Source organism: Neofelis nebulosa, chromosome 3 (genome assembly GCF_028018385.1).
Source record: "Neofelis nebulosa isolate mNeoNeb1 chromosome 3, mNeoNeb1.pri, whole genome shotgun sequence".
NCBI lineage: Eukaryota > Metazoa > Chordata > Mammalia > Carnivora > Felidae > Neofelis > Neofelis nebulosa.
In genome coordinates this window covers 14,711,775-14,738,224 of record NC_080784.1, presented here as the reverse complement: position 1 = coordinate 14,738,224, position 26,450 = coordinate 14,711,775, and the positions used below count along the sequence as shown (strand labels likewise).

At 44.7% G+C, this 26,450-nt stretch overlaps 1 protein-coding gene across 4 annotated transcripts in view; it reads right to left on the bottom strand.

The window, feature by feature from the left end:
* The window catches only part of TENM3 (teneurin transmembrane protein 3), a 2,564,262-nt gene that overhangs the window by 9,962 nt on the left and 2,527,850 nt on the right, over nucleotides 1-26,450 (bottom strand). For all 4 annotated transcript variants that reach the window (XM_058719934.1, XM_058719936.1, XM_058719935.1 and 1 more), the window contains 3 exons: nucleotides 10,608-10,783; nucleotides 9,093-9,328; nucleotides 1,047-1,343 (listed from right to left, as the gene is read on the bottom strand). In XM_058719934.1, coding sequence (XP_058575917.1) covers nucleotides 1,047-1,343; nucleotides 9,093-9,328; nucleotides 10,608-10,783 — 709 coding nt within the window. The remainder of the gene's footprint in view (nucleotides 1-1,046; nucleotides 1,344-9,092; nucleotides 9,329-10,607; nucleotides 10,784-26,450) is intronic.

The window sequence follows — 26,450 nt, the reverse complement described above, 5'->3', positions numbered from 1 at the left end:
ACGGGATGGCTCCCATGCGGCGGGGTTAAGGTTTAGAGTGAGGAGTGGTGTAGAGCATCTCTAGTGAACAGAACCACGTAAGGGGAGCACAACGATGGCACGGACGTGAGTCTCGGACGCGACAGGTCACTGTGTGCCATGCGCGTCAGGCTGGAGGCGGTCACCATGAAGCGTTGAGTTTCTAACTTAGGCTGCTGCATGCTCGGGGGCGTGATAGGTATTGGAACGCAAAACGGGACCATTTCCCAGCGCTAAGGTTTGTCTCAAAGGCAAATGAAACCCTCCGCGAACGCGCTCTCTGGTGGATTATGTTTTTTAAGAAGGGAATTGCAGGGAGGTGGCCGGTTCCCTGTTCTTTTTCTTTCGCTTTCATCCCTCTGGACCACAGTCACCGGCCCCGCACCTCTCAGACTGCGACTCGGCATCTGGCGCGTGGAGAACCTTAAATCATTTTTGGTGTTGTGCCTAGAGCTGAAGAATGGACGAAAGTCTTAAGATAGGATGCTTACGCCCTGGATATGCAGAAGAAATGAGAGACGCCACAGAGCACCTGAAACGTGGCTTTCTAAAAAAAACAGCCTCTTTTGGTTAATAATGCATAAATAGGATCTACGTGCTTTTTATGGCTATGTTGATGCTCTGCCAGCAACAACACAAAAGTGACAGCTTCAACTGTGTTAACGTAAGGCTCTTTCCTAAATGAAAGAGCTAGCACGGAGATTATTTACAAATGACTTCCATGCTCAAGGTCTCATTTGTGGATGTTGTCGATGTATAAACTTGGCAGGTGGACAGTGTGATTGCTTGTTTGTTTGCGGCATAAATCACTTAAAAGGGTCTCAGGTAGTAGAACTTAACTAAGGAAAAACTACTTTGCTAATGCAGAAATTCATCACTGCGGTACCAGTGTGACTTACATGTTGATACTTAGAATAACAAATGGAGCTCAGTCACATGCCACCGTTTTTCTCCCCCACAGAGCCCTGGGTGATCGCTGAGAACTACTAATCATCGCTTCCCTCTTGACTCTCACGGCACAGGCGTACCTTTTCTAAGTAGGTGTAACTCCACGTTTTGCCGTCAGCGAAGACCCGAGACACGATCCTCCCCTGGCCGTCATAATCCACTTTCTCGCTAGTGGTTCCCCGCTGGACGCTGGCAATTTGACCAGTGGATGAGTAGGTGACGTTGACGGCCATCAGCTTGCTGCTGGGCAACCACAGAGTTGGGTGTCCCGACGTGTCGTAGGCGATCCTCAGCAGGAATTTACGGTGGTCATCATAGATCTTTTCTGTCTTTGTTGTTCGATCAAAGTCAACGGAAAGGAGGTTTCTGCCATTAACCTGTTACAACACAAACAGCACGATCACATACATCATGCTATTGCAACGCTAGTCCCTTATTACTCTTCAGAGTCCCCCACTATTGTTTAAACACCATTTATGATGATGGATTCTCTTTTGTCAGTAAATTAATTTAGCAACTTCTTGGGTACAAGCGCCAGGCAGTAGATTAACAGCTCTTTTAAAAGGTTTCATTAAGCAGAAAGACAGCCTGGCGTTTGTTCAAAACCTTTTCAATTAAATGTTGTAAACTTAAAGTACAACCGATAAGAAAAAATACCAAAACGTATTTGCTTTAACGTTTGCCCAGAAGATATGAAGCTGGTAAATCACTGTAAATTACTCAAGGCCCCTCCCTCCATAAGACCCTGGAAAATAATTGCTTAGTAGAATAATCATGGCTACATTAAATAAAAGTGGTAAATGTGACTCCGGCCCTTTGAAGAACAGGTTAAGTAGAAGTTGGAACCCCCATTACTGTAAATTATTAATGAGTTTCAATAGCAGGAGGTTACAAACATGATCATTGCTTTTGGCTCAGTGCTGAAATGTCACAAGTTTTTAGAATGCCTTTCCCTTTGATAACATGTGGTTAACTGGCAGGGACTTCCGATGCTCTGCTCCCGCATCTACACGGTCTGAGTCTTGTGGTAAGTTTATAAATCTAGCACCATGTTGTCGTAATAGGGCCTCTCTGTGGCTCTGTGCGATGTCCAGAATCTTTGACTACATTTGGCTATTACCGTCTGTGATCCAAGGCACATACAATCCAGCATTCGTTGCGGCAGTGGAAATGTGGCCTCGGTTAAACTCTACCTTAACGGGGCCCTCCGGGTGGCTCAGTCGGTTAAGCGTCCGACTTCGGCTCAGGCCATGATCTCACAGTTCCACGAGTTCAAGCCCCACGTCTGGCAGGACAGAGCCCAGAGCCTGCTTCGGATTCTGTGTCTCCCTCTCTCTGCGCCTCCCCTGCCTGCACTCTGTCTCTCTCTGTCTCTCTCTCTCAAAAATAAACATTAAAATCCACTTTAAAAATGGATTTTCTACAGCAAGATAGAAGCTTTGGGGAGGTGATAGCTTGTACCTACCAGAACGTGGATTGACTACTGGATTGTTAAAAAATTAAATGGGAAAAGCTTACTCTTACACGAACATGTCTTAGCTAGAACTTTCAAAACGGACAGCTGCCACTGATCGGTTACGCACACATAGGCACGCACACCACATCCACACTTACATATATGTGAACATATATGGGTATGTGCACATGTAATACACATGTATATTATGTAAAATCTGGGATAAAACTAATTTGTGCAGTCTATCATTGACACTCAAGCCCCGTGAAAAAGTACTCTTTAGGCTTAAAATTTTCCAGTCAGTGGTTCAAGGGGAGTATTGTAAAGTCCGTGGACAGGTACAGAGAAGTAAAGATATAAACTACTCAGAAGTTCGTGCTTAACAGGTGAAGTGATGCTGGGGGCACAAAAGCACCCAGACAGGTGATTCGCGGACACTGAGAAAGGGTAGAACCCCGGACGGAAATCACGACATCTTCATTTTCCAGTTCAATCCTTTCAGATCCAGCTGCGGTGGGGGAATAGCCTGCTCTGCCATAGGTGTGTCAGGTCTGTGTGTGGGGTGGGGAGCTGGGGAGAGGAACCCAGGAGTCTAGAGGCTTGATCTCCATACCTGACAGGGTCTAGAGGCAGTGTGACTCTGGGCTTTCGCCTCTCTGAAGCTGTTCGTCCATCTGTGAAGGGCTTGCATGAGAGGCTTTAGGCTTCTGTCAATGACCCTGATTGGATTCTGACTGGCCAGCCAGCGAAAGGCTTTCTGGGCTTTCCCATGTGGACACGTCTGCATGTCAGTCCTTGCCTCACGTGAATTTTGTGAAACCTCACGAGCTTGGGTGTGCAGAATGCTTTGGGGACCTCGGAGAGAAGCTGCTAGCTAATATTCACAAATACGTATTTTAAAGCCTGTAGGAGGATTTGATTTGCTATCAAATTGACTCAATACTGAACTGGCAGAATCCAGCCTTCAGCTTCTATTTGCACAAAATTATTGATGCCTTAGGAAGAGGTTTTGCACAATTTGAACGGTTTCCTATGGTTCTTGTATTTCTCCGATTGTGATTTAAAAGGGAAAAGGCAAAACAAAACAAAAAACAATGCTGAAGGCTTAGATTTTCCCTCTTTTCTCCTTCCTTGGGTTATTCCAGGCTGCCAACAGCCATGTGAGCCTGACTGTGTAGTTCCCATGGACTGTGCTGCCCACAGGATTGCCCCATCTGTTTGTATGTTACTTCGTATTCATTTTAATTTGTATTTCAGTTCTTTATTGCCTGCCTTAACCACCCTTTATCTCTGCAGCGTCGCCTCTGGTTAGAGCGGGAGCAATCTGGACGGCAGGCCTGCTAAGAGGGCCTGGGCACTAAAGGGAGACGGGCAGGGAGAGGCCCGGAGCCCACCTTTTCACTGCCTGCACCCCTTCTATGGCACTTGACTCGTTTCTCTGGTTTGTGGACAGGGCTACGCAGTGCCAGAGCACCCAGGTGACGGGCGAGTGGGTGTCATTACAGTAGCCATTGTGTGTGCCACCATACCGAACATGTCACCATACGGAAACATCTAGAAGCACTGTGAGACTGAACATCTGGGTAAAAGTTTACATTTTCCTTTCTGTCCAGATGACCACTGTATATGCAATGCCCTTCTTGCGTCCTCTAGCTGAAGCAGTGGGGGAAAAATTAGAATGGGGTGTGTTTTCCCCAACATTCTCAGCACAGGCCAAGGTTTTAACCACCCTTACTGTTTCCAGGCACAAGTCGTTGTTATTCAGTATGTAAAATTTCCAAAGATACTAACAGATCTTTTGTCTTCTCTGTTCTTTCCATACACGCCCAGACTTTCTCCTTCCAGTATTATAAACAAAGGGCAGAAGTCAAGGGACATTTCCGTTCTAGGACACGGTCCTACTTTAACTATACCTTTTTGAAATTATGGCAACTTTCCAACCTTTTTTTTCTGTTTTTTTTTTTTTTTGACAATCATAAAGGACCAGCACTGTTCCACACCCCAGTGGCCTTCTAATAGTTTTAATATAAAAAAATATCAATTTAAATTGAATAGTTCATCTAAGATGAAAACCCTTAGATCAGATCATTACCATCCCTCCAGCTACATAAAAATGAATCCAAATGTCGTGTTTGGAAAAGAGATCACCACGAAGTCCTTTGTGCTCTATAGCATTTCTTTCAAGTAAGCACCGAAAATTCCTCATTTTCAAAGATCATGTCCAGCACGACTATAATGAATCACAGCGTCCCTTTGATATTGGGAAGGGGGGTAGTTATCATCTTCCCCGTAGAACGCTTGGAAAACCAAGGCGTAAAGGCGTTACACACTGTCTTTATGTTTACAGACACAAAGCACAATCGGATTATGTTCACGTATCTGGAATGTTATGGAGGGAAGCGAGGGAGGGCTGGCTCATTACCCAGGATACTTGGTGACAACATCACGGCTCCCTTGTGTCGCTGCTGGAACATCAACTGGCTGCAGATCGTCTTGTGTCTCTGCACGTCAGCCAGTGCTAACCGCACTGCACAATCCCATCGAAGGCTGCGCCCCTGGGCTCCAAGTGAGAAACAGCATAGCACGCTAACGTGACGCGCAGAGGAAGATCGAAGCACGCTATCGTATTTACGTGTGCCTTTAAACACCCTAAACACGCCTTTCAAGTTTGGAGGATTTCCTTCTGAAACGATTCACTAATTCTTCTCCTTTAAAGCATCTGAATTCTGGGCAAGTTTAGAAGATGGGTTTTCTTTTCAGAATGCCATAGCAGGTTTTTGTTTTGTTTTTTTTTTTTATAACTGATTAAACGCTGGTTCCAGTGTCCAGCAACATGATAAGAGAGAGACAAGCAATTTTTATGCCTGTGTCTTTTTTATTTTTAACTTGGCCACAAACAAAGCAAGCCATGGAAATGTCTAATCTTGATTTTGCAATGCTTTTTCACATCCCTCGATTTCATTTGCTTGTTATTTCCTACTGTATTTCCCTTACGCCTTAATGCATGTTTCATAGAACATGCTTTAAATGTTGCTGGTTTCTTATTTTCCTTTTCTACTCCTTGCTTAATAAAAAAAACTCTTTTAACTACAACATCTGGTGCTATATCTATTATATCTATGTAATCTACTTAGAGTTAGGTTTGTTTATAGCAGTCAAACATTTGCAAGGGTGTACTATTCATATAGCTTCTCTCTTAGATCTGGATGCAGAGAAATAATCTGTATTATAAGGCTGGCTTCTCCTCATTCATTCATCAGATAAATATTTGAGCGCCCACTCTGTGTCAGGCACTTGGTTGAATGCAGGCATATACCTTAAGAAATGAAAGGAAGTTTCTGCTAGGAAATAACGGAAGGTAAGAGAGGAGATGTTCTCGGGCAGACTCCACATCCAGTCCTTAAACCAGATTTTCAGATCATCACTTTCTCCCCAGAATTTCCCCCTCAGAACCACAGAGGAATGGAATTAGCAGTCAGAGCTGGCACATCCAATCTTATCTTGAAAGTAAGAAACCCTCCCTTGTGATCGCGGCATTGTCTCTAGGAGAGCAATCACACGTATCAGCTGGAAATCTCCTTGCAGTGTGACTGAACGGGCCACTCTGAATAGCATATTCTCTGAAATATCTTGCCAAGGCACCGTGGTTCCGCTGTTTAGAAGAAACCAACACCCATGCCTGCGCGCACTCTCTTTTCTTCCCCCGGAGAAAGTATTTGCTTCATTTTGAATCAGGCAGAGAACCAGAGATGTAAGACAGGATTTCCTCTACTCTTCCTAAATTTCTTTTCATGCCTAGAAGAGCCATGTTACAAAGGAACAGAGGATACACTTAGACATAGCTTGTCTCCAAGAAGAGAAGGCAACATGTTCTGTGGTCAGTTCCTGGGCAAAGTATTTCTCACACTCTTCCTTCTTTTGTTCTGTTTTCCTAACCAGGGTGCGAAATGGCTCTTTCTTACTCACCCGCCGTGTGGGTATAAATGCCCAATGTCTGCATATGCGGTAGAGGTTCTCCAGGTTAGGGGTAGGGGATATATAATCATGCCTTTTATTTAGTTGTAAAGTATTTTCGCACATTATCTCATTTGATTCTGTAACAACTGTGCGAAATGGAGGCAGGGCAGGGTAAATGGTATTTATCCCTTATCTGTATCCAGGGTATGTAACACTGTATGCATGGTCTGTGCTATAAGGTCAATATCTATAACATATATAATGTCTGTTATAACGTCACAATGCTACAATATTATGTAGATAATGTTAACTTACTTATATCCTGACACGGATATCATGGTATACACGAGGCAAATGAAGTCTGAGAGATGTTACGACTTCCCCATAAGGCTCGTCATTAACAAAAAAGTGGAGCCTGACCTGGAACGCACGTTTTTTGAATTCTAGTCGGCGCTCTGTCATCTCTGGTATGCGGAATGGAGAGCAATAAATGGGAGCAGCATGTTTGTATCTTTTGGTGAAGGAAGTCCTGTGTCTGAGAACAGGCGGGACTGTGTGTGTGTGTGTGTGTGTGTGTGTGTGTGTGCACGCATGTGCACACGTGTCCAGGGACATCATGTCCATTATAGGGATACAGCTGGATAAGATAAGGCCTGTGAACTCGCTTCCAGGCTGCAATGGCCCAAGGCAGCAGGGGGCCTGGGAAGAAGTGGAGGGGGGCACAGCACACAGGGGTGCCAGCTGCTACTGATTCCTCAGTTCAGTGGAGGAAAAGGCGGGAGCTACTGTGTCCTTGGGTCACAGACGGACCCTGCGGACGTGATCAAAGCAAGCCTGGAGCTGGTTTTCTTGCCTGTCACTTTACCTTCCACTCTAACCTTGCTCTTCCCTTCTAGTGTTCTCTCGCTTTTTCTCCTCACTTCTCCCACTGAGCAAGCCTCTCTCTGGCCTCCCCTAGCTCCTGCCTGCCAGAGCTGTTGAACCGGGGGGCTCGGAGCTGGGGCATCCTGGCTCCCACAGCCTGGATGTGGGTCAGGTGGGAGCGCACAGCACTGGCTCCAGGAGACCACGGATTGAGCGTCCCCAACACCTGCCTTGAAATTGAAGTGGAATCAGAACATAACCTGTAAGTTGGATACAGTCTGTGTTTGATCTACTTATTCTTTCCTACTTCATTTCCATGTCTTGCAAAGAGCCAGAGACAGCATGCATTAGCTGTTTCTTACTCGGAAGGACTGTCAAGGTATATAATGCTGGCCTGTTATAATATATATATATATATATTATATATATAATATATATAATAATTATATATTAATTAATATTATTAATTAATTAATATATAATAATATATATAATATATATAAAATATATAATACATATAAAATATATATTATATTTATATGTTTATAAATATAAACATATTTACAGTTTTTATTTTATTTTATTTATTTTATTATTTATTTATTTATTTATTTATTTTATTTTATTATACCTGACCGAACTTGGCTTGTCAGGAAATAAAAAGTACTCAATGACGTCCTTTTAGAACGTATGGAAACGTTGATTTCTGGCATTTCCTGCTGGAGCAGAACCGGCTGCATACTAAAGGCAGACTTCAGGGGAATTTAAATAATATATATATAATATATATAAATTATATATATTATATATATTATATATATATAATAATTTAGCCATTTTTGGTGCAGGAAAAAAAAGGACATTATTGGTTATGCTTCATGTTGTGTTCTCTCTCCTTGATTTTTTTTAAGTACTTTTTTTTTTTTTTTTAATGGCAAGGGGAAATAATTTTAGGAATAGTTCTCTACATTTATCTGATCAACTAAAATCTTTGCTAATAGAAAGCATGAATCAGGTTCAGTTTATAGTGGTCTGAAGGAGGTTTCTTGCAACCTGTGTTTTAGTACCTAATCTGTGTTGTCTCTAGCAAATAGCTGACATAAATCACAGCTTGCTTTCTAGTTATATTTGGCCCATGATGTGAGAGGGAGGGAAAAAAACAAAAGAAAACAAAAAAACAACACCCAACACGGCAATGCAGAGAACATTCTGCACAGATCAATTACACTAGCATAATCAGAAGTATCGTTGCGTTTCTCATAAAAACAATACAAATCAATAGTGAGGAGGCAGCAGTCAGGTTCTGTCATTGATATTCTCCCATGCATCCCACCTACACTTTAAAAATGCTGAGGATGCAAAGAAAGGATCCACCTTTCAATGGCCAGTCCATTTCTTTCTTTCTTTTTAAATTTTTTTTAACGTTTATTTATTTTGCAGACACAGAGAGACAGAGTGTGAGCAGGAGAGGGGCGGAGAGAGGGGGAGACACAGCATCCGAAGCAGGCTCCAGACTCCGAGCTGTCAGCACAGAGCCCGAGGTGGGGCTCGAGCCCATGAGCTGTGAGATCATGACCTGAGCCGAAATCATGAGTCGGACGCTGAACCGACTGAGCCCCCCGGGGCGCCCCAGGGAAGCACTGAGTTTTAATCATGGCTATCTGGAGAAAAAAAGCTTTTCTCAAAGAGCTGGCTTTTATCACGAATGATCTAATGGCGTGGCGGTTGGAGGGACCTGGTGCTCTTGGGGAAGGCCCTGCGCCGAGGGCAGGCCTGGACTGGGGAGGGTGACCGCTGGCACCCTCGGGGACGGCTCGGCCCCGTCACCTGCCGTCCGACACCGGCTTACCCTAAGCTTTCGACCAAAGACGTTGACTCTTCCTTGGGCTTGCTCTTTTCGGAACCTCCACTCCACCAAATTTTGCCCGTTTTCTCCAGGAAGGCTCATGTTTCTCTTGGCAACGGTGGGATTCGCCGTGCCGGCCAGGACATGCGGCTCCGTCTGGTAGTGCGAATCCAGGCCGCTGGCGTAGATGATTCGAAGGGAGCCGTCGTACCCGATCTGGTAGCTGTTGCGTAACTGATCTGAAGAACAAGGAGCGGAAAACATGAACTGTAAGTCTGGACTCAACACTTGGTTGGCTGCGCAGTCAGAAGGGTTCCACACTTCTCAAATGCTGACCGAAATCGGCTTGTCAGGAAATAAAAAGTACTCAATGACGTCCTTTTAGAACGTATGGAAACGTTGATTTCTGGCATTTCCTGCTGGAGCAGAACCGGCTGCATACTAAAGGCAGACTTCAGGGGAATTTAAAGTCCTTCGCCACTTTAGATTTCTTTTTCTCATTTGCCTGACAAAAGAAGTGAGGGCTGAGTCTCTACAGATGTGCAGTGGACGTTCTGGAAAGAGCCACCTCTGTGCTCTTTTAGCCAGGGTGTGACTGCCAGGGTCTCAGAAGACTCCCCTCCCCTAAACCCATCTATCCTGTACTAAAGATCTTTCGAAGAGATCTCACGTCTACACCTTGTATGTAAAAAAAATGAGGTGATGTTCACCCAAAACGGACTTTTAAAAAAGGGAGCCATCTTATCTTTTGTACAAAAATGCCTCTTAGATTATAGCCTTCTGCCTCGATTTAAACTTTTGAATAATATAGAATCATTGGGGGAAGAAAGGAATTTGAGCAGTATGAATTTTCGACGGCAGAGATTACTTGAGAGAACTGGTAGAAATAACGAGTCAAAGAAGTTTAACTCAGATTTAGTAATTAGGCTGAGGGCCATGACCTCACAATTGCAAGTGTCATCGCAAACAGGCTTTTCCAAGATTATGTCAAAAAGGAATATGGCAGGCAGTCCCATCATGAATATGCTGGATACATAGGTCTATGGACTGAATGAAAAAAAAAATAATAAAGTCCAGATAATACATAAGTGGGCGCTGAAAATTCGGTATCAAATGTCCAGTGATCCCATCATATGTGGACTGAAAGGCCACAAGGTGTGCAGATTCAGAAGGGGTTCTGTCTCAAGCGGCTGTACTTACTTGGCCGTGAAGAGGACGCCCTCCCGAAGACCGCAGAAGGTCATGGAGAAAGTGACTCGAAACGGGTCTGATGATGCCCGTGAAAGGTTGGAATGAAGGTGGGTTTGGAAGTGGGAGTGGACACTGGCTGATCTAACATATGTATGTTTCACGAAATAAACACTACCGGTAGACGATGGACGATTTCAGCTTACTTCTAGAGGTTTATGTTTTCACCTTCCCTTTTCTGTCTCATCTCAGCAAATGGGGTCGCCGCGTTCTCAGGGGGCGCTAGTGGCATTTAAGATTATCAGCTTAAACTTATGCTTTCGTGCTTACCTTGAACCATGGTGTAGAAGGAGTCGATTGAAGACAGGTTTGAGGTGATGCTGACATCTTCTTCGCGGCTGGATGACTCAATGTCCACCGTGATGGCCTTGTCCATGTCTCCATGGAGGTTTGTGACCACTCCCGTTGGAAAGGTAACATTGGTCAGGCGACCTTCGCTGTCATAGCTAAATAAAAGAGGCATCAACTCGGTATTAAACTAGCAAACCGCAGGTTCTTCTTACTTGTAAATAGAGGGTGCAGCAGTTTTCAGCCGCACAAATTTGGGAGCATATTTGTCTTTCTGCATGAGCTGTGCAGAGTGAGGACTTCAAACGTGCTTTGAAGTAGTCAAAAGCCTGTTTAACACAGAAAAACCTCGCCGGTGAGAGCAAGAGTAAACAGAATAACTCTCCACCTCAGCATATTATTCTTTGAAGTGTGACCAAAATCCTCCTGCACGTCTAATTTGCTGTTTCAAAGGGAACGTGTTTACTGATATTAAATGCCTTAGTATTCTCCATATTTTCTACAACATAGATTTAATTCGCCGTTACATCAGGTTTTAAAGTTTTACTCATTTATGCCCCCTACAGCAGAGCAATATGAACGTATAAAACTTTGTGCAATAGTAATCATACATGTATGTATGTGCCTATGTAGAAATATTCTTTTCGTATCTTGTGACGCCTTCAACAAACTGAGAAAATAAAGCCTTTTCAAAAACTTTCCTATTCCTCAGTGTTGACACTCTTTATAATGGTAAGTTTTGGGGGGGGCGCGCCTGGGTGGCTCAGTCGGTTAGGCAACCGACTTTGGCTCAGGTCGTAATCTTGAGGTCCGTGAGTTCGAGCCCCGTTATCGGGCTCTGTGCTGACAGCTCAGAGCCTGGAGCCTGCTTCAGATTCTGTGTCTCCATCTCACTCTGCCTCTCCCCTGCTCACGCTCTGTGTCTCTCTCTAAAAATAAATAAACACTAAAAAAAAAATATTATAATGGTAAGTTTCAGACTTAAGTGTTGGCAGGAGTGGTGATAATCTATCTCATCTGTACTGACACTGTAGCAAGGGGTGAGTTCTCAAATGATGACTTATTATGTCTACTGAACTGAGATGTAATATTTCCTGACATTCAATGATTATTTGCTTTTTTATTACATACTTTTTTAGCATGGAAGTAGAAGAGGAACTTATAACTAAAATGTTAGGACGTATTTTATTTTTATTATTATTTTTTAAGTAGGTTTCAGGCCCAGTGCAGAGTCTAACACGGAGTTCGAACGCATAACCCTGGGATCAAGACCTGAGCTGAGGTCAAGAGTTGGATGCTTACCTGACTGAACCACCCAGGTGCCCCAGGATATATTATTAAAACGCTGTTCTATAATCATAAATATGCATCGTAGATACAACATTTCACAAAAGAACTGATTTTGCGGTGACTTTGCACTTTGTGGCAGCACCAGAGAAAATTAAAAAAATGACAATGTGGTTTGAAGAAAGAAAAAATAGCAAATTCCAGATGGAAAACGAGGAACTTCCGTGGGATAACAACACACGTAAGCCTGGATTTCAGATGGGTGCTAAGGCTGCTTTGTTAAGAAAAGCTCTAATCGGGGCGCCTGGGTGGCTCAGTCGGTTAAGCGTCCGACTTCGGCTCAGGTCACGATCTCGCGGTATGTGAGTTCGAGCCCCGCGTTGGGCTCTGTGCTGACAGCTCAGAGCCTGGAGCCTGCTTCAGATTCTGTGTCTCCCTCTCTCTCTGACCCTCCCCCATTCATGCTCTGTCTCTCTCTGTCTCAAAAATAAATAAACGTTAAAAAAAAAAAAAAGAAAAAAAAAAAAAAAGAAAAGCTCTAAGCGGCAGTGGAGACCTGCACCATATCCCAGTTACAATGAGCCCAGATGCAGAACAGTAGAGAAAGAATCTTCTTAGCAGAAGACAGAAGTTCCCAGGGGAGGAGAGGATCCCGATAACCGGTGTGAATATGGGCAACAGGGAATAAGGGGTAGAAGAACATATTTAAGTGATACTTTGGAATAAAAGGATAGGGGGTTTTAGAGGGTAGAAAAGTGGCTTTGAAAACTGTGGTTGGCATCTGAGAAGATTCTAGGTAACAGAAGTAGAGAAGATGGGGGCAAGGGCAATGCCACGGTAGAGACAGGAAGGGAAGAAGGAATGGGAGAGAGACGATGAGGTGATTCCATTCATCTAGTGGGGACAGCATCAGTCTGGCGGAGGGGATGTCTGACCTGATCTGACAATTTGCCATGCTACTTAGCCAGCGGCATGCGTGGGCACTCAGGAGAGACAAGCAAGCGCCCGAGAAGCAAAGAGAAAGAAAATGTGCCGTTAAGCGCGGTCATTGTTTGGACCCATAAAAGGCAGAGCTGAAATCAACAAAAAGCAGACCCCTTCCCCTCCCCACCATCCGAAATGCCCCTGGCAGATGAAGACGTCAATGAAAGAAACCCAACGTGGCTTATGGCTGTCGTTGCTTTTTAGAAGAAATGATTGCTCTTGAAGAAACGAGCAAGGAAGGCCTGGCTTTACTTATACAGAATTACCGACAAAACCCAGCCCAAGGTCTGATCATAACCTGGACATAATTCTTGCATCTCTAGTTCTCACTCGCTATTGTGTTTTTAAGAAATTGACTTCCGTCTGAATGCCCCTACATGAGAGAAAATTCAGCACGGCACCCACCTCCCTCCCACTGTACAGATGGAAAAAGGAAAAGATGATGTGCTCAGGTGACTCCCTCAGGCTCTCATGGCATCCAATGACTGGGTCCAAGGGATGCTTCCATGCACCAGGACCCCAGGCCCATGACCCCTCCTGTAAATCACAGAGCCTGACGGAAAGTGGCAAACTATAGCTTTACACGGATGACGCCAACCCGCAGACACTTTGCCGATTCCTTCTCGCTGCTGTCACTCGCCTGCCCTTTCTGCCCGTTTGCTGGTTGATGTTTCCGAGCTCCCTTCAACCTAAGCGGGAACGCCACCTTTCTCCCGCAGAAAGCATTTCCCCAACCTTTGCCTCTGCTCTTTCGCTGGCTTACCACACGCTCCACGTCGTGCTGGGAAGGCATTTTGTGTGCATCACCGTAGACCATGGGGTGCTGCACGTCCAGACTCTAACCTATCAGCCTTTGGCTCTTTGGAAAATGAAGCTACAGGTAACCTTTGTGGGTAGGAGAGTCAGAATGGCACAGGGTGAAGCTGGGATCTTAGCGGCCCGGCTTCCCACTTGAGTCCTGGAAGTTCTGAATTTGTGCCTTCGGAGCAGTGGCTAGATCGACGTTAAGGCGCAGGTAGGGGGACGTGCTTGCACGAGACAGCTGCTCAGAGGTTCCGCCTAAGCGGTCACGCCGCCGTTTCTGAATAAGCTTTCCGTGCAGGCTACAAGGCTGGGGAACTGCGGGCACGAAAGGGCATATGATGTCTGGTTGGGGACAGAGGACATGCATGTGAAAACCTAACGACAGGCAGCCACGTGAGGGGTACGGGTGGCCAGAGCGCCTCGAGTGCGGGAGGAGGAGACAAGGTCGTGCTGCCGTGACACGGGAAGGTCACACAGGAAAATGAAGCTACAAGTAACCTTTGTGGGTAGGAGACATCAAGGTGGGACCTGAGCCCGGCCGTGAAAGAGATGCATGGCTTGGACACGCAGATAAGGCAGCACTGGTGACTGGTGACAGGGAGGGCGGGTGGGGAGGAGTGCAGGGGGTGGGGGGCTGTGAGCAGAAGAGCGTCCAGGGAGGGCCCACTGTTAGCCCCCTGAGTGGGCTTCATCCCGAGTCTGTGGGAGCTGGAGAAGGTACAGGAAAGCGAGGCTTTCATCGGGCCAACGTGATGGCAGGACTGGAAGAGCCCAGGGGCGAAGGTCACAGGGCACGTGGGGAGCACTTCCCAGACTTCCCCGATGTTGCAGGGGGAAAAAAATGAGGGACCAGCGTAGATTTCTTGTCTAAAAAACTATTACCTGTTACCTTCCGTCATCTCATAAAGGAAGGCCACTTAAAGAAACCCATGGGACAAAGGACCTAACTTCAGTGTGAGGGTCAGCTGTTTAAAAGGAAGAAGTAAAGTTTTGTGGGGAAAAAAAAAATCTCCGCGTCGTTTATTTATTTTTAATTTCAGCGTGGGTCAGTGAAAACATTTTCACAGACTGGCACCTATGTCAAGAGAAATGAAAACAAGATGGGCAAGAGACAGGAAGGTTACCAGGGGACTGTGGGTAAGGGAATGAGAGAAAAGAAGTAGTCATGGACTTCCAGGTACTTTCAGAAACGGCAGGTGAGCCCTTCTTTCCCTCCACAAGAGAGAGGAAACAACGCACCAACAAATGTCCAATTGTCCTCTGAGATGCACTGACCCTACGTACTAAAAGGGGCCTTCCCATCAAATACATGCCTCCGGACATCATCTCTGCTTCTGTGCAAGTCCGTAGCTCTATTTAATATTGCTTGGCCTTGGTGGTGAACCAGGCCTGCCCAGCTCGTATATCTGAGATGTAGCTTTCTTTTATTAGCCCTTTGAATTTACAATGCAATAGGCTCTAGGGAATTTGAATAGAACATCAACTTCATGCTCTCCGTTCACTCATCTGGTCTTAGCCTCACAGCTTCAAATTCATAACACAGCACATTCTTTTGGCTCCCAATTGACCCTCTTCATAAAGGACTCTCCCTGGAAAAGACAAACTCCCTCGGGCTCTCCGTGACCTTGTGCTCTTTCACTGATGGGATGCCCTTATTTGATGTTTATCTATTTGTTCGTCTTTAATTTTGAGTGCATTTTTGCCTAGACTTGCTGTTTTAGCCTTTGTGGTGTATTTTTAAATCTCTTTTTAAGTTTCCTAAGCAGTGGGCTTATGGACAAATGCCCCAGAGAGTCAGAGTCTCAGCCCTTCTCAGCTGAAATGCCGGCTTCATCCGGACGTGAAATTTCCTCCCTCCCCCTCATGGAGGTCCTCCCTCTTCATTCTTCCTTCCTGATCTCTCCGATCCCTGTGCCCATCCCCACAGCCACCCTAGATGTAAAACCTCACCTTCCTGCCTCCCGCCATATTCACTGACACCAGATTAAGCTTCTGAAACACCACTAGGAGAATACTTCCCTGCCTACTTATCTTCTGTGGTTCCTCCACGGAGGGAAAAATTGCCTGAGTCAGACTGTTACCAATACAATGTCAACAGACTATTGATATTGCAAATTTATTCAAGCGGAAACAATGTGCAGTTCTCAAAAACTTTCTTTAAAACTCAACAACAGGATTATCTGTGATCTTCAGTGTTTTCCCATAAGATGGCCTCTTTAATCAAATGTTTGTTTTAAAGATGATCTTTTTTTTTTTTCTTTTTTTCTTTTTTTGAGAAGAATCCTGTTAAATTAGAGTAGGGCTTTAGAGAAGCAAGCAAACCAGAGAGGAGAAGCAATGATCACTCCGGAGAAGTGAACGTGATGTGGTCTGTTCTTTACCCCTTAGGCTGATTTTGGGTTTATAATCCAGCGTGGCAGTGGGTCTGTCTCAAAAAGGAGACAAACTTATGTCTTTACTCAGATAATGCTGGCTATTCCCCGCTCTCAAACCATTATTCTCTTCACCTATAGGAGAATGAAGCTACGGAATGTATGCTCTGTACTGACTGGTTTCTCCAGCCCAAACTCAGCCTGCTCTGAGAAGGTAAGACAGCAGGAAATGCTGGTTTCGTTATATTCTGGAGACCCCTGGGTGGGATAAATGTTCAAGTGGAGTCCTGACTGCCCCCACCCCCCATCTTCCCCGGGCCATCCCAGAATAAGCTTACTGTGAGAGCTGCTTAGTGAGGGCACTAAGTTTCCAGGCTTGCATCACAGTAAAGGACTTACCTAACCTGCCTTTCTCCCCAATCCCACCCCCCCCCCCCCCCCAATACAGAGGGAGAATGTTCTCTTCCAACCACTGGCGTTCTTTAGGTTCAGATTTCCTTCCATGGTTTAACAGCCAGCAAACCACAAACAATTCCCCTCAATCTCGCCCTCTGTTAAGGCAATGCTTTTTACCCCACAATGCTAATGTGAAACAACCTCTCATCTGTCATTGTAGTAAAGTAGAACAAAATTACTAACCCCATCGTAACCAAAAGCGCGCACAAATCGTTCCTGGATCCTCGTTCCCGACGAAGGGCGTGCGCAAACAGCGGGAACAGCGGAGCAGAGCCTGATTTAAGCTTCTAATGGTGGACTGACTGGGAATCGTGACAGCAAGGCTGTGACGAGTTACCACTGACATCAGAAGAATTTGCATTTACCTATTCTAGAAAGGAACCTGAGGTCGATGTGTTCTAACAATGATCTCACAGATAAATCATAATTTCTTTGAATTCAATAGCAATATTATCCATTAAGAAATCCTCAAAAATCAGGTTCTGGATAGAAAATGTAAAAGGTTTCCATCACCAAGGAAGGCAGGGCAATCAGCCAACTCCAAAATCATGGGCCTGTCTGGGACTGAGTTGATGGCTACCTACATATTGCCAAAAATGACAGGGAAAATGCAAAAGAAGACAGACACAAGAAAGTATTAATTTACGTGATTTTTGTCTCGCGTGCTAAGAGGATCTTGATGAGCAGGGGTGACAACTGCATGGGGGTGGGGAGGTGGCTGACACTTACTTAAATTTCTTTGCAGCTGTTTAATCTCATTCACAGCTCTTGCTGATGGGGACCAATTCGGACCAGTGCTTGGCTGCATAAAACCAGAAAAGGCGGCAGTCCGTGAACTCAAGCCACTATGCTCTCGTTCTAACATCCCGGATAGCGAGTTCAGAGAGGCGGAGACCTGCTGGGTCTTTCCTTCCTCACCCCTCTGGTCCAGCCCTCTCTTCGAACATGGAGCCTAGCGATCGACGGTCACAGATGGGGCGAAAGTTTCAAAGATCGAATTCAAGAAAAGTGACCCAGGGCCTCTTTCCTTACACAGCCATGGCCACATCAGGGACAAGCGACAGGGAGATAACGCCCAGCTGTGAAATTCCTCCCCCTGGGGACCAAGGCATCCAAGTCAGGACATTCCAGAATTAGTTGGGGTTTGAAAGATTTATTGACTGAGGAAGGCTGATATAAGGAGAACTCATTTGTTTAGATAACAGGTCGTGGGCAGGTCTTGGCTTGCTAGATAGCTGATGCCAAGGGAAATTTGGGCTTCAGAGAATCTGTAAGAAAGAACTGTGCCTGCCCTCATCCTCCCGGGTCTACTATTCCACGACGCTTGGTAGTGTTCAGATGACAAACCCATGCTTGTTTTTTGTCTTCCTCTGTGTTTTGGTACTTGTTCCGCCGAACACAGATGCCCACTGTGGAAAGGGCAGCGTCTTGCAGGACAAGGAGACGCATGGCCGGTTGGGACAGGCTAAAAAACCAGTAGGGAGCCCATTTGGGAAGATAAAAGTTTACTTATTATTACACATTGCCATCGCTAACACCAGCGTGACCCGCAAGATACCAAGGGTGATGGCAACGCAGCGTGCCTCAGGATTGTGGCAAAGGAGATCTGGTAACTTCTGAAATGTTCCTTTCCGAATAAGCCTCGAAGGGGCCCCTGTGAAAAGCTGGGGGGAAATTTCGGAATCAGAGAGTTTTTGGAACAGAGGGGATGTTTGGATTTTTAAGAAGCCTTTCACGTCACAGGTGAGGGCGCCTGTGGAGGGGTGCTGGGACTTACCCAAAGTCGCACAGCTCGGAGTATGGGACAGAATCAGTGTGGGAACACAGAGTTTTCGTTTCCAAAGTCCTGCGCCTTTCCAGGCAGCCTCCGCTGCCCCCCAGGAGAGACAGCACGGGGACAATGGGAAGACGGCGGCAGGAGGGACCTAGGAGGCATCAATAACTTGGAAAACGGAGGTGAACAGAAAAGACTCTGAAGGAAGCACAAGAGCTGCACTGGACCGATCCAGAATCTAGGATGAAACAATACGCGGACTAACATGCCGTCTACTCACAAGCTTTGAGAGAAAACGAGGATCACGCGAGCGAGGAGTTAGGGAAAGCAGAGGAATGGTCCCACTTGGGTCGTTCAGGAGCAGGAGGGTGAAAGAAAGGGTTGGGATGCACGAGGGGGAGGCTCAGCTTTGAAGGTTTCCAAGATCTCAGGGAAGAGCGTCTGGTGGTGGAAAGTGGACCCCGAAGGATTAACGGAGGCACCAAGCCGAGGGAAATCGAGTCTGTAAATCCGCACGCTCACACGCTCTGCCCCCTCATAACCAGACTTTCTACCTTCCTTTCCCGTGTGACTTCCTTCAGCTCTTCCCAGGACGCCCGTGCCCGCGTCTCGTCTCCAGAATTCGCTTCTCCCGGTGCTGAGCAGGTGTTTGGACCACGTGCTGTAGACCGCACCTCGAAATTCCAGATCTGAACTCACCGCTTGTCTACGGCCTGCTTCTTCCCGGCGTTGCCCTACCACCCAGTCAGCTCAGTCGGGGGCCCTTTCTCCCTCTCCCCTTGCATTCAGTCACCAAACTCTGTTTCATTTCCTAATGGTGAGTCAGCCCCCTTCCCTGTATGTTCTGTGCCCAGCCTTGGTTCAGGACTTCATTTGTTTCTTTTCCTTTTTTTTTTTTTTTTTTTAAATTACGTATTTAAATATTTATTTTTGAAAGAGAAAGAGGGAAAGAGCATGAGTCGGGGAGGGACAGAGAGAGAGGGAGATACAGAACCTGAAGCAGGCTTAAGGCTCTGAGCTGTCAGCACAGGGCCTGACGCGGGGCTCGAACTCACACACTGCGAGATCGTAACCTGAGCCGAAGTCGGACGCTTACCCGACGGAGCCCCCAGGCACACCCGATTGCTCCTGAATGCATGCTTTCTCTGGCCTAGAACACTCCAGCTCTTTTTGCTAGCTTTCATTCATAATCTTCAAGATGAAGCTTAAGCGTGCCCCCCCCTCGGGGGGCTGCTTCTTGCCTTATGCCTGTCCCCAGTCCCCAAGCTGATGGGGATGGTCCTCTTCCGTATTCTCATAGGGCGGCTGACACTCCACCTTTGCGCTCAACACCCTTACAGAGAACCCTTCTCTGTCTCCCTCCGGGGACCCTGAGCTCCTTGCGAGGGGCGAACGTGCCTTTCCGCTCTGCACCCTCCGGGCGTGCAACGCTGGTGCCCGGCCCACGCTGCGTTCCCGCTGAATGCACGGTGCCCAGCGAACAAACGAATGCTGGGCGATCGTGGCAACATCGATTTGGCTCAGTCGGGTAAGCGTCCGTCTTCAGCTCAGGTCACGATCTTGCAGTTCGTGGGCTTGAGCCCCATGCCAAGGCTCTGCGCTGACAGTGCAGAGATCAAGAGTCGGATGCTTGACCCCCTGAGCCAAGCAGGTGCCCCTAGGACTTCGAATTTTAAGATTCGGTCATCCTATTTCTTGATTCTCGTGGGAGTTGTCTGATGCTTCTGGACACTTAGCCGTTTTGCTCCCCCAGATTGGAATGCTCTTGTAATCAGAATCTCTTTTGTTACTCTGACTCTAACCCAGTTTCAAAACATCATCTGTGAGTAAAGAGCTTTTCTTCCAGTCTCTTGGGGTGGCCTTTCCTTGCCTTTACTAGAATTTGGTTCTTTCTTCTTTCCTTTCCTAGAGGTGGAAACAGAATCAAGTCTTCCTGCTAACTGATGCTTGCCTTCTATTTATTAAGTACTTAAAAAGTAACTATTCTTTCAGACAAACTACAAGTTTTTTTTTTCCATTTTTGCTTTTTATACACCACTTTTCATTAAAATTTTCATAAAATTTTATATACCACTTTTCATTTTCCCAGAGACGGGAAAAAAAAAAAAATCTTAACCTATAGAAGACTTCAATTCTTAAAATAGGTTTAAACAGAACAAAACCTAGCTTTTAGCCAGAGACTAGAAGTGGTATTTCCTTTACATTAACAATTCTCACAGTATATATGTGTGTGTGTGTGTGTGTGTGTGTGTGTATTTTATATATATATACATATACATATGTGTGTATATATATATATATATATATATATATATATTTTTTTTTTTTTTTTTTTTTTGAAGGGGGGAGGTCTTACTTTATGAACTGCAGATTTACCAAACTGTGGGATGAACCGAGGTCTGAGAAGTCTGTTTGGAAGTGTGTGTGTGTAGTGATGGATGGCAGGGTACTAAGTGAGGTCAGCTGGGGTGAACTGAAGTGTGGTGATGGTACCCCAATGATCTCATCTTCTTTGCACACTGCCTTCCCCTACCCGGGAGACAGTTCCCCACATTAGTTCTGCACTCCAGCCTCAAGACATTCCGAGAACATTCCAGAACCCTGGAATATAGGCAAGGGGCTTTCTCTGGGAGGCTGGGGCACGAGGGTAGCGAAGAGTGAGGGCTGCTAAAGCTGATTTGATTTTGATGTCATGGACGAGCCAGAGATACAGGATAGTCTCTGGAAAATACCCAACCGGGGATCTTCAGTTCTGTGCTTGTTAAAGAACACGAAGTTCCCTGTCACTGGTTGTCGGTGTGCAATCGCTCGTCCTGTGATCAAATGGGCCTTTAAAAGTGGTTGGCGGCTGTAACTCAGTCTTAGAGTAAATCATTGGATAATCACTGTGTAAGAGGAGTTGTGGATGGGTGCAGATATGAAGCTATCAGATTTAGACGGTCACATAATTAGTTTAAGGAGGGAACTCAACGCTTTTGAAAGCTACATTTACTCACTGTTGAACCATTATGGAGCCATTCAGCATATCTAGAACATTAATGTGCTAAATGGAACCCACTGAGGGGGTTAATGTAGCCTCACGACTATTGATACAATGTAAATTATACTGAGAAAAATCTGAGGAATTTTACATTTTATAAAATTTTACATTTTATACCGAGATACAATGAGAAAAGCTGTTTTTTTTTTTTCTGGATTTTTTTTCAAGTGATATGAATCACATACAATTTCTCCATTTCCCTTTCCCCTTTCAAATCTAGACAGGACTAACTATATCTTAAAACTAGACTGTGGAAGAAAATTGGATTAAATCAAGTAGGAATAAAAGTAGAATCTTAGTACAATCTGTCAGGTTAATGTCTGAAATATACAAGGGCCACTTTATTCAACTGTCCACACCCTTTTGTTTTGTTTCGTTTTCACTAATGTCTCTGGGAATACACATTCTGGTTAAAAATTTAAAGCAAAATCATTAAACAACTAAACAAAATCGCAAAAACGGAAATCAACCGTAGCTTTTCCCCATGATTTTAAGTGATCCCGCAGATACAAATCACTTAAAAATCATTCTTAATGTCTCAGATGCTCTCCTCCATGAAGGCAGTAAGAAGAGGACACACTGGTGGTGACCAGACGGGAGGTGGGTGGTGTGGTCGGGATGGGGGCAACAGGTGATGGGGATTCAGGAGGCACTTGTCATGATGAGCACCGGGGGATGTCCGGAAGCATTGAGTCACTGTATGGTACGCCTGAAACTAATTATCACACTGTGTGTTAACTAACTGGAGTTAAGAGAAAAACGAAAAGAAAAAAAGTAAGTTTCTAACGCCATTTTTGGCAGACGAAACAAAACAAGGCAACAAAACATGGCTTCGGTGTTTGAGTTTTCAGGCTTGGATGTCAGCTGCCTATCAGCACAAAGCCCATTTCTCCTCTTAGTTTTGTCCTGTGGAAGATGCCTGCACCGTTTTCCTGACATCATAGGCGGCTGCAGTAAAACACACATAAGGAGAACACAACATGGCACACAGATGTCAGGCTATTGAGACGATTCAGTGTCACCGGGAACGGACACGTCGCTTCTCATTTGGAGTCACTGTCACTGAGTTTCCCAAATTACCTGCACTTTCTGTGCACTGGTTTGGGTCTGTAGCACAGACCCTCTTTACACTGCCTGTCTTTCCTCCTCTGAGACCCTCTCTTTGATATTGTCCCCGAGTATCCAAACTGATGTCAGTGGGAGTCATGGGTTTGCCACGGGCACAGAGTTAAGTTCATTATAAAGAAATGGTTCAGAAGCTCATTCTGAAATTGCTAAGCTTGAATGAGGGACAATAAAACACCCAAATGAGAAGCTAGAGACCCATAGATACCTACATAAATGTGGAAAAGCTGAAACCCGTTTATTTACTCTGTAAATCTGAATATAGCTCACAAAAGATCGTAGAGTCAGCTCCACAAATATAAAGCTCTAAATACCCAGAGTCCCAAGACAGAAAAACTGCCACCAGCCTGGTGGTGTGTCTGTTCATATCAGTTAGAACTCATAGCATTTTTTTTTTTTCTAAAAAACCTCTTCTCGGGGCGCCTGGGTGGCTCAGTCGGTTAAGCGGCTGACTTCGACTCGGGTCATGATCTCACGGTCCGTGAGTTCGAGCCCCGCGTCGGGCTCCGGGCTGACGGCTCAGAGCCTGGAGCCTGTTTCCGATTCTGTGTCTCCCTCTCTCTGACCCTCCCCCGTTCATGCTCTGTCTCTCTCTCGGTCTCAAAAACAAATAAACGTTAAAAAAAAAAAATTAAAAAAATTTTTAAAAAACCTCTTCTTTAGCCAGACAGAAGAGCTTCAGAAAGATATGGTCAAACAGTTTGTATTTTATGGGGGTAAGCAAGCAGAGAACTGTAAAGTGCCATCAACTATCAAATCATTTACTCTATCGCCCCATTCAATATACTGGATTTGCTTTTGTGTGCATTCGCCTGTAAGAACTGTAGTTTCACTTTGGGTCTGAACTAGCCGGTGAGATCTTTTTTGGCCACCCTGAAATTATTCTAGCTAAGGACTCCTAACATGTGGTAATTGTTTTCAAATGGTACAAAGACCAGCATGAAACGGTCCCTAATACTAAGCGAAGGGAGTAACGAGTCTTATCACACTGTCCTCACACAAGGGACCCCATTAGCTAGTCGGATGTCCTTTGTACTGCCTGCCAAGTCAATGTGAGAGGAGGTCTTGGACGAGATGGCTTATTCAATCGGTAATAGGTAGTTACTCAGTTCATGAAGCGTATTAGTCTAACTCAAAGATTTCAAAGCTGAGTTACAAACCCTGTGCTACCCGCTGTAGACTTCCTATCATTCCGTCCAGGACCATGTCTAAGAAGACTGGCCACACCTCTAACAAACCCCAATAGGGACACAATCATTGCAAGCAACACAGACAGCACCTGCTGCTACGGAGAAAATGCTATCTCTAGGTTTTGAAACGAAGGCTCTTGTACTTTGGAAACTATCTGTGTACCCTAAAAAATCAGCCTCTTCTACTGGTGACTGATAGGAATCTCAATTTCTTTTCCTACAGTCATCCTTCCTGACTCCAGGTATAACAATACACTTCAACGGCACCTGCGTGGGACATGTTTTCTGTCTTGACTCTCAGCTAACTCCTTAACAGCAACATTTCAGAAGAAAGTGCTATCAATACGAAGTCATTTTTTTTCTTAATTATTTGACTCATAGCACCAACTGAGGAAATCCTCATTTTGTAAAGCAAAAAGAAACTGGGTAAGCATGTACTATTGGGTAACTATATTTAAAAATATAAGCAACGAAGAATGAGATTAGTTAATTATTTTCAGCATCAGTTATTGGTACAGTGAGTGCAAAACACTTCAGAAAGCAAGAGAGCAGAATTTATATCGTACTCTTTCAATGGAGCCTGGACAAGAGCCAGGTATGGGTTCTGTGAGGCTCTTCTCTATAAATAATATTAACTTGTCTACATCTTTGGTTTATCTCTCTATTCCTTCCACCAACAAGTATTTACTGGAAGAATTCTGTATGCGTTCCAGGAGTCACGGGAGCCACAATTAGTGTGCATTTTATGAAATACTTTCACATTTTATTCTGTATTCCTAGAAACTGTGGCACATTAATGGTAAACTAAAGTTGGTACTAAGAGACGAGTAATACAATTAAAACATATAAGGTAAGTAATTGAGCTAACTGTCTTCTAAAATTTCTTTGGTAGAAACTATAGCGACTGTATTTTATCACGAGGCAAATTTATTGATTCTGGGTCTCTGCCACCTGTTTCTATCCTATAAAGCTTTTAATCTCAAGGCTTTTAAGGCACTAGGCTAGATAGAAAGCTGGACATGTACGACTGGGAATCTGGGCTAAAAAGTTTAATTTCTCTTTGTGCGATATTTGTGCAGAAAGATGTCTATAAAGCCTGTATCAACTCCTCTAGGCACTGGTGTCATGAACGTCATAGTAAACAGGTGTTTCTCACTGGGAATGGTGACTCCTCCCCTCCCCCTGCCCAATCTCCTTGTGGTTTTCATAGAACCCAGTCTGACCGTTGTCAAACCTCCCACATCCCCTCTTTATGAAACTACCAAACATTCTTATAAGTCTAAATTAGACACAGAGTATTGCGAACATCTGAAGGGGAATATTACAGATATTCCTGGTATTGTGGGGGTTTGTCAGCTCTCCAATAACAGCAAACACAAAGGAAGTCGGGGCGGGGGATTCAGAGTCCCCCGCTGTCCCCAGCACCTTCACCCAGGCACATGTCCAAATCACAGCGTAATAAGCAGAACCTCTTGTCAAGGCTCTGATGAGCAGGGATCAGGGCTAAGTTTACCTGTCAGGAGCTACACACTTTCGCAGACAGGATGTGCTTGTCAGAACAGAGATCGCTATGGGAGGGGCTGCTTGGTAAGGACCCTCCCATCGCTTCTTTCACGCACTTACTTTTGAATGTGTTTTAAAGTTTCTGAAGCTTAGAAGAGATGGGCCCTTGCTCTTTCACAGCCAAAGTATAAAAATGTACAGAAAGAAAAAAATAAATGATCGCTTGTTATTCTGACATGATGATTCCCAGTTACGTAGGTTAAGTGCCCTATGTTTCTTAGACAGTTGTTAGTTATGCCTTGGCTGCAGACATCTAGAGAAAAAGTAATAACGTGGCTTTTAGAAAGTAGTATTTCTGTTACTTTTATTAGAAAAAAAATTTTTGAAGCAAGGGTTTATTAAACTATTGTATTTTTAAATTATACAAAACATACGTGTGTGTATATTTATGTACCTATAGATACATGATTATGAGGTTTATATTTGGTAAAATATTTTAATAATGCTTTTCGTATTAGTTGCCCTAGCTTATTTAGATAGGATTGAATAGTTATGCTTTAAATATGATATGTGATGAATTTGTATTAGGGAAGGAATGATTGTGAGGTATTTACGTTAATTACAAACTTTTACTCTTTATTTTTTTGCTTTTATGTTTTTAAAAATGTTTAGTTATTTTTGAGAGGGGGGAGGGGCATAGCGAGAGGGGGACAGAAGATCCCAAGTGGGTTCTCTGCTGACAGCCGCGAGCCGGACGTGGGGCTCGAACCCACAAACCGTGAGATCATGACCTGAGCTGAAGTCAGACGCTTAACGGACTAAGCCACCCAGGTATTCCAAATGTCTGTTCTTTAAAACCATGCTTGCCCCTTATAGTCACGAGATTGGCTTGCCAACTCAACCTCTACTTTAGCTGCTGTGCTGATTCTTAACTAAGTTTGAGGTTCGAAGTTTGCATATCCGTTATGAGAGAAATGTGCCCTCTTTGCACACCATCCTTTCTTTTTTAAAAAAAAAGGTGAAAAAATCCCAAATTTGTTTTTACTAATCCAGATCAACTCCGCCAATGGAGCATATCCCTTTGTCTAATTTTCCAAAGTTGATTAAAATCCATTTGCGGGTCCTAAGTAAACCACACTATCTGTTGTAGGAAGTTCATGTGTCAGCAGTAACCCACACGATGAACTTCTATGCAATGTCAGTTCCCAGGAACAAATAAGGACACACTCAAAAGCGGCCCGCAGAGCAGAGCCTGAGTCCCAGACTGGACTGAAAACTTAATTCTCTATT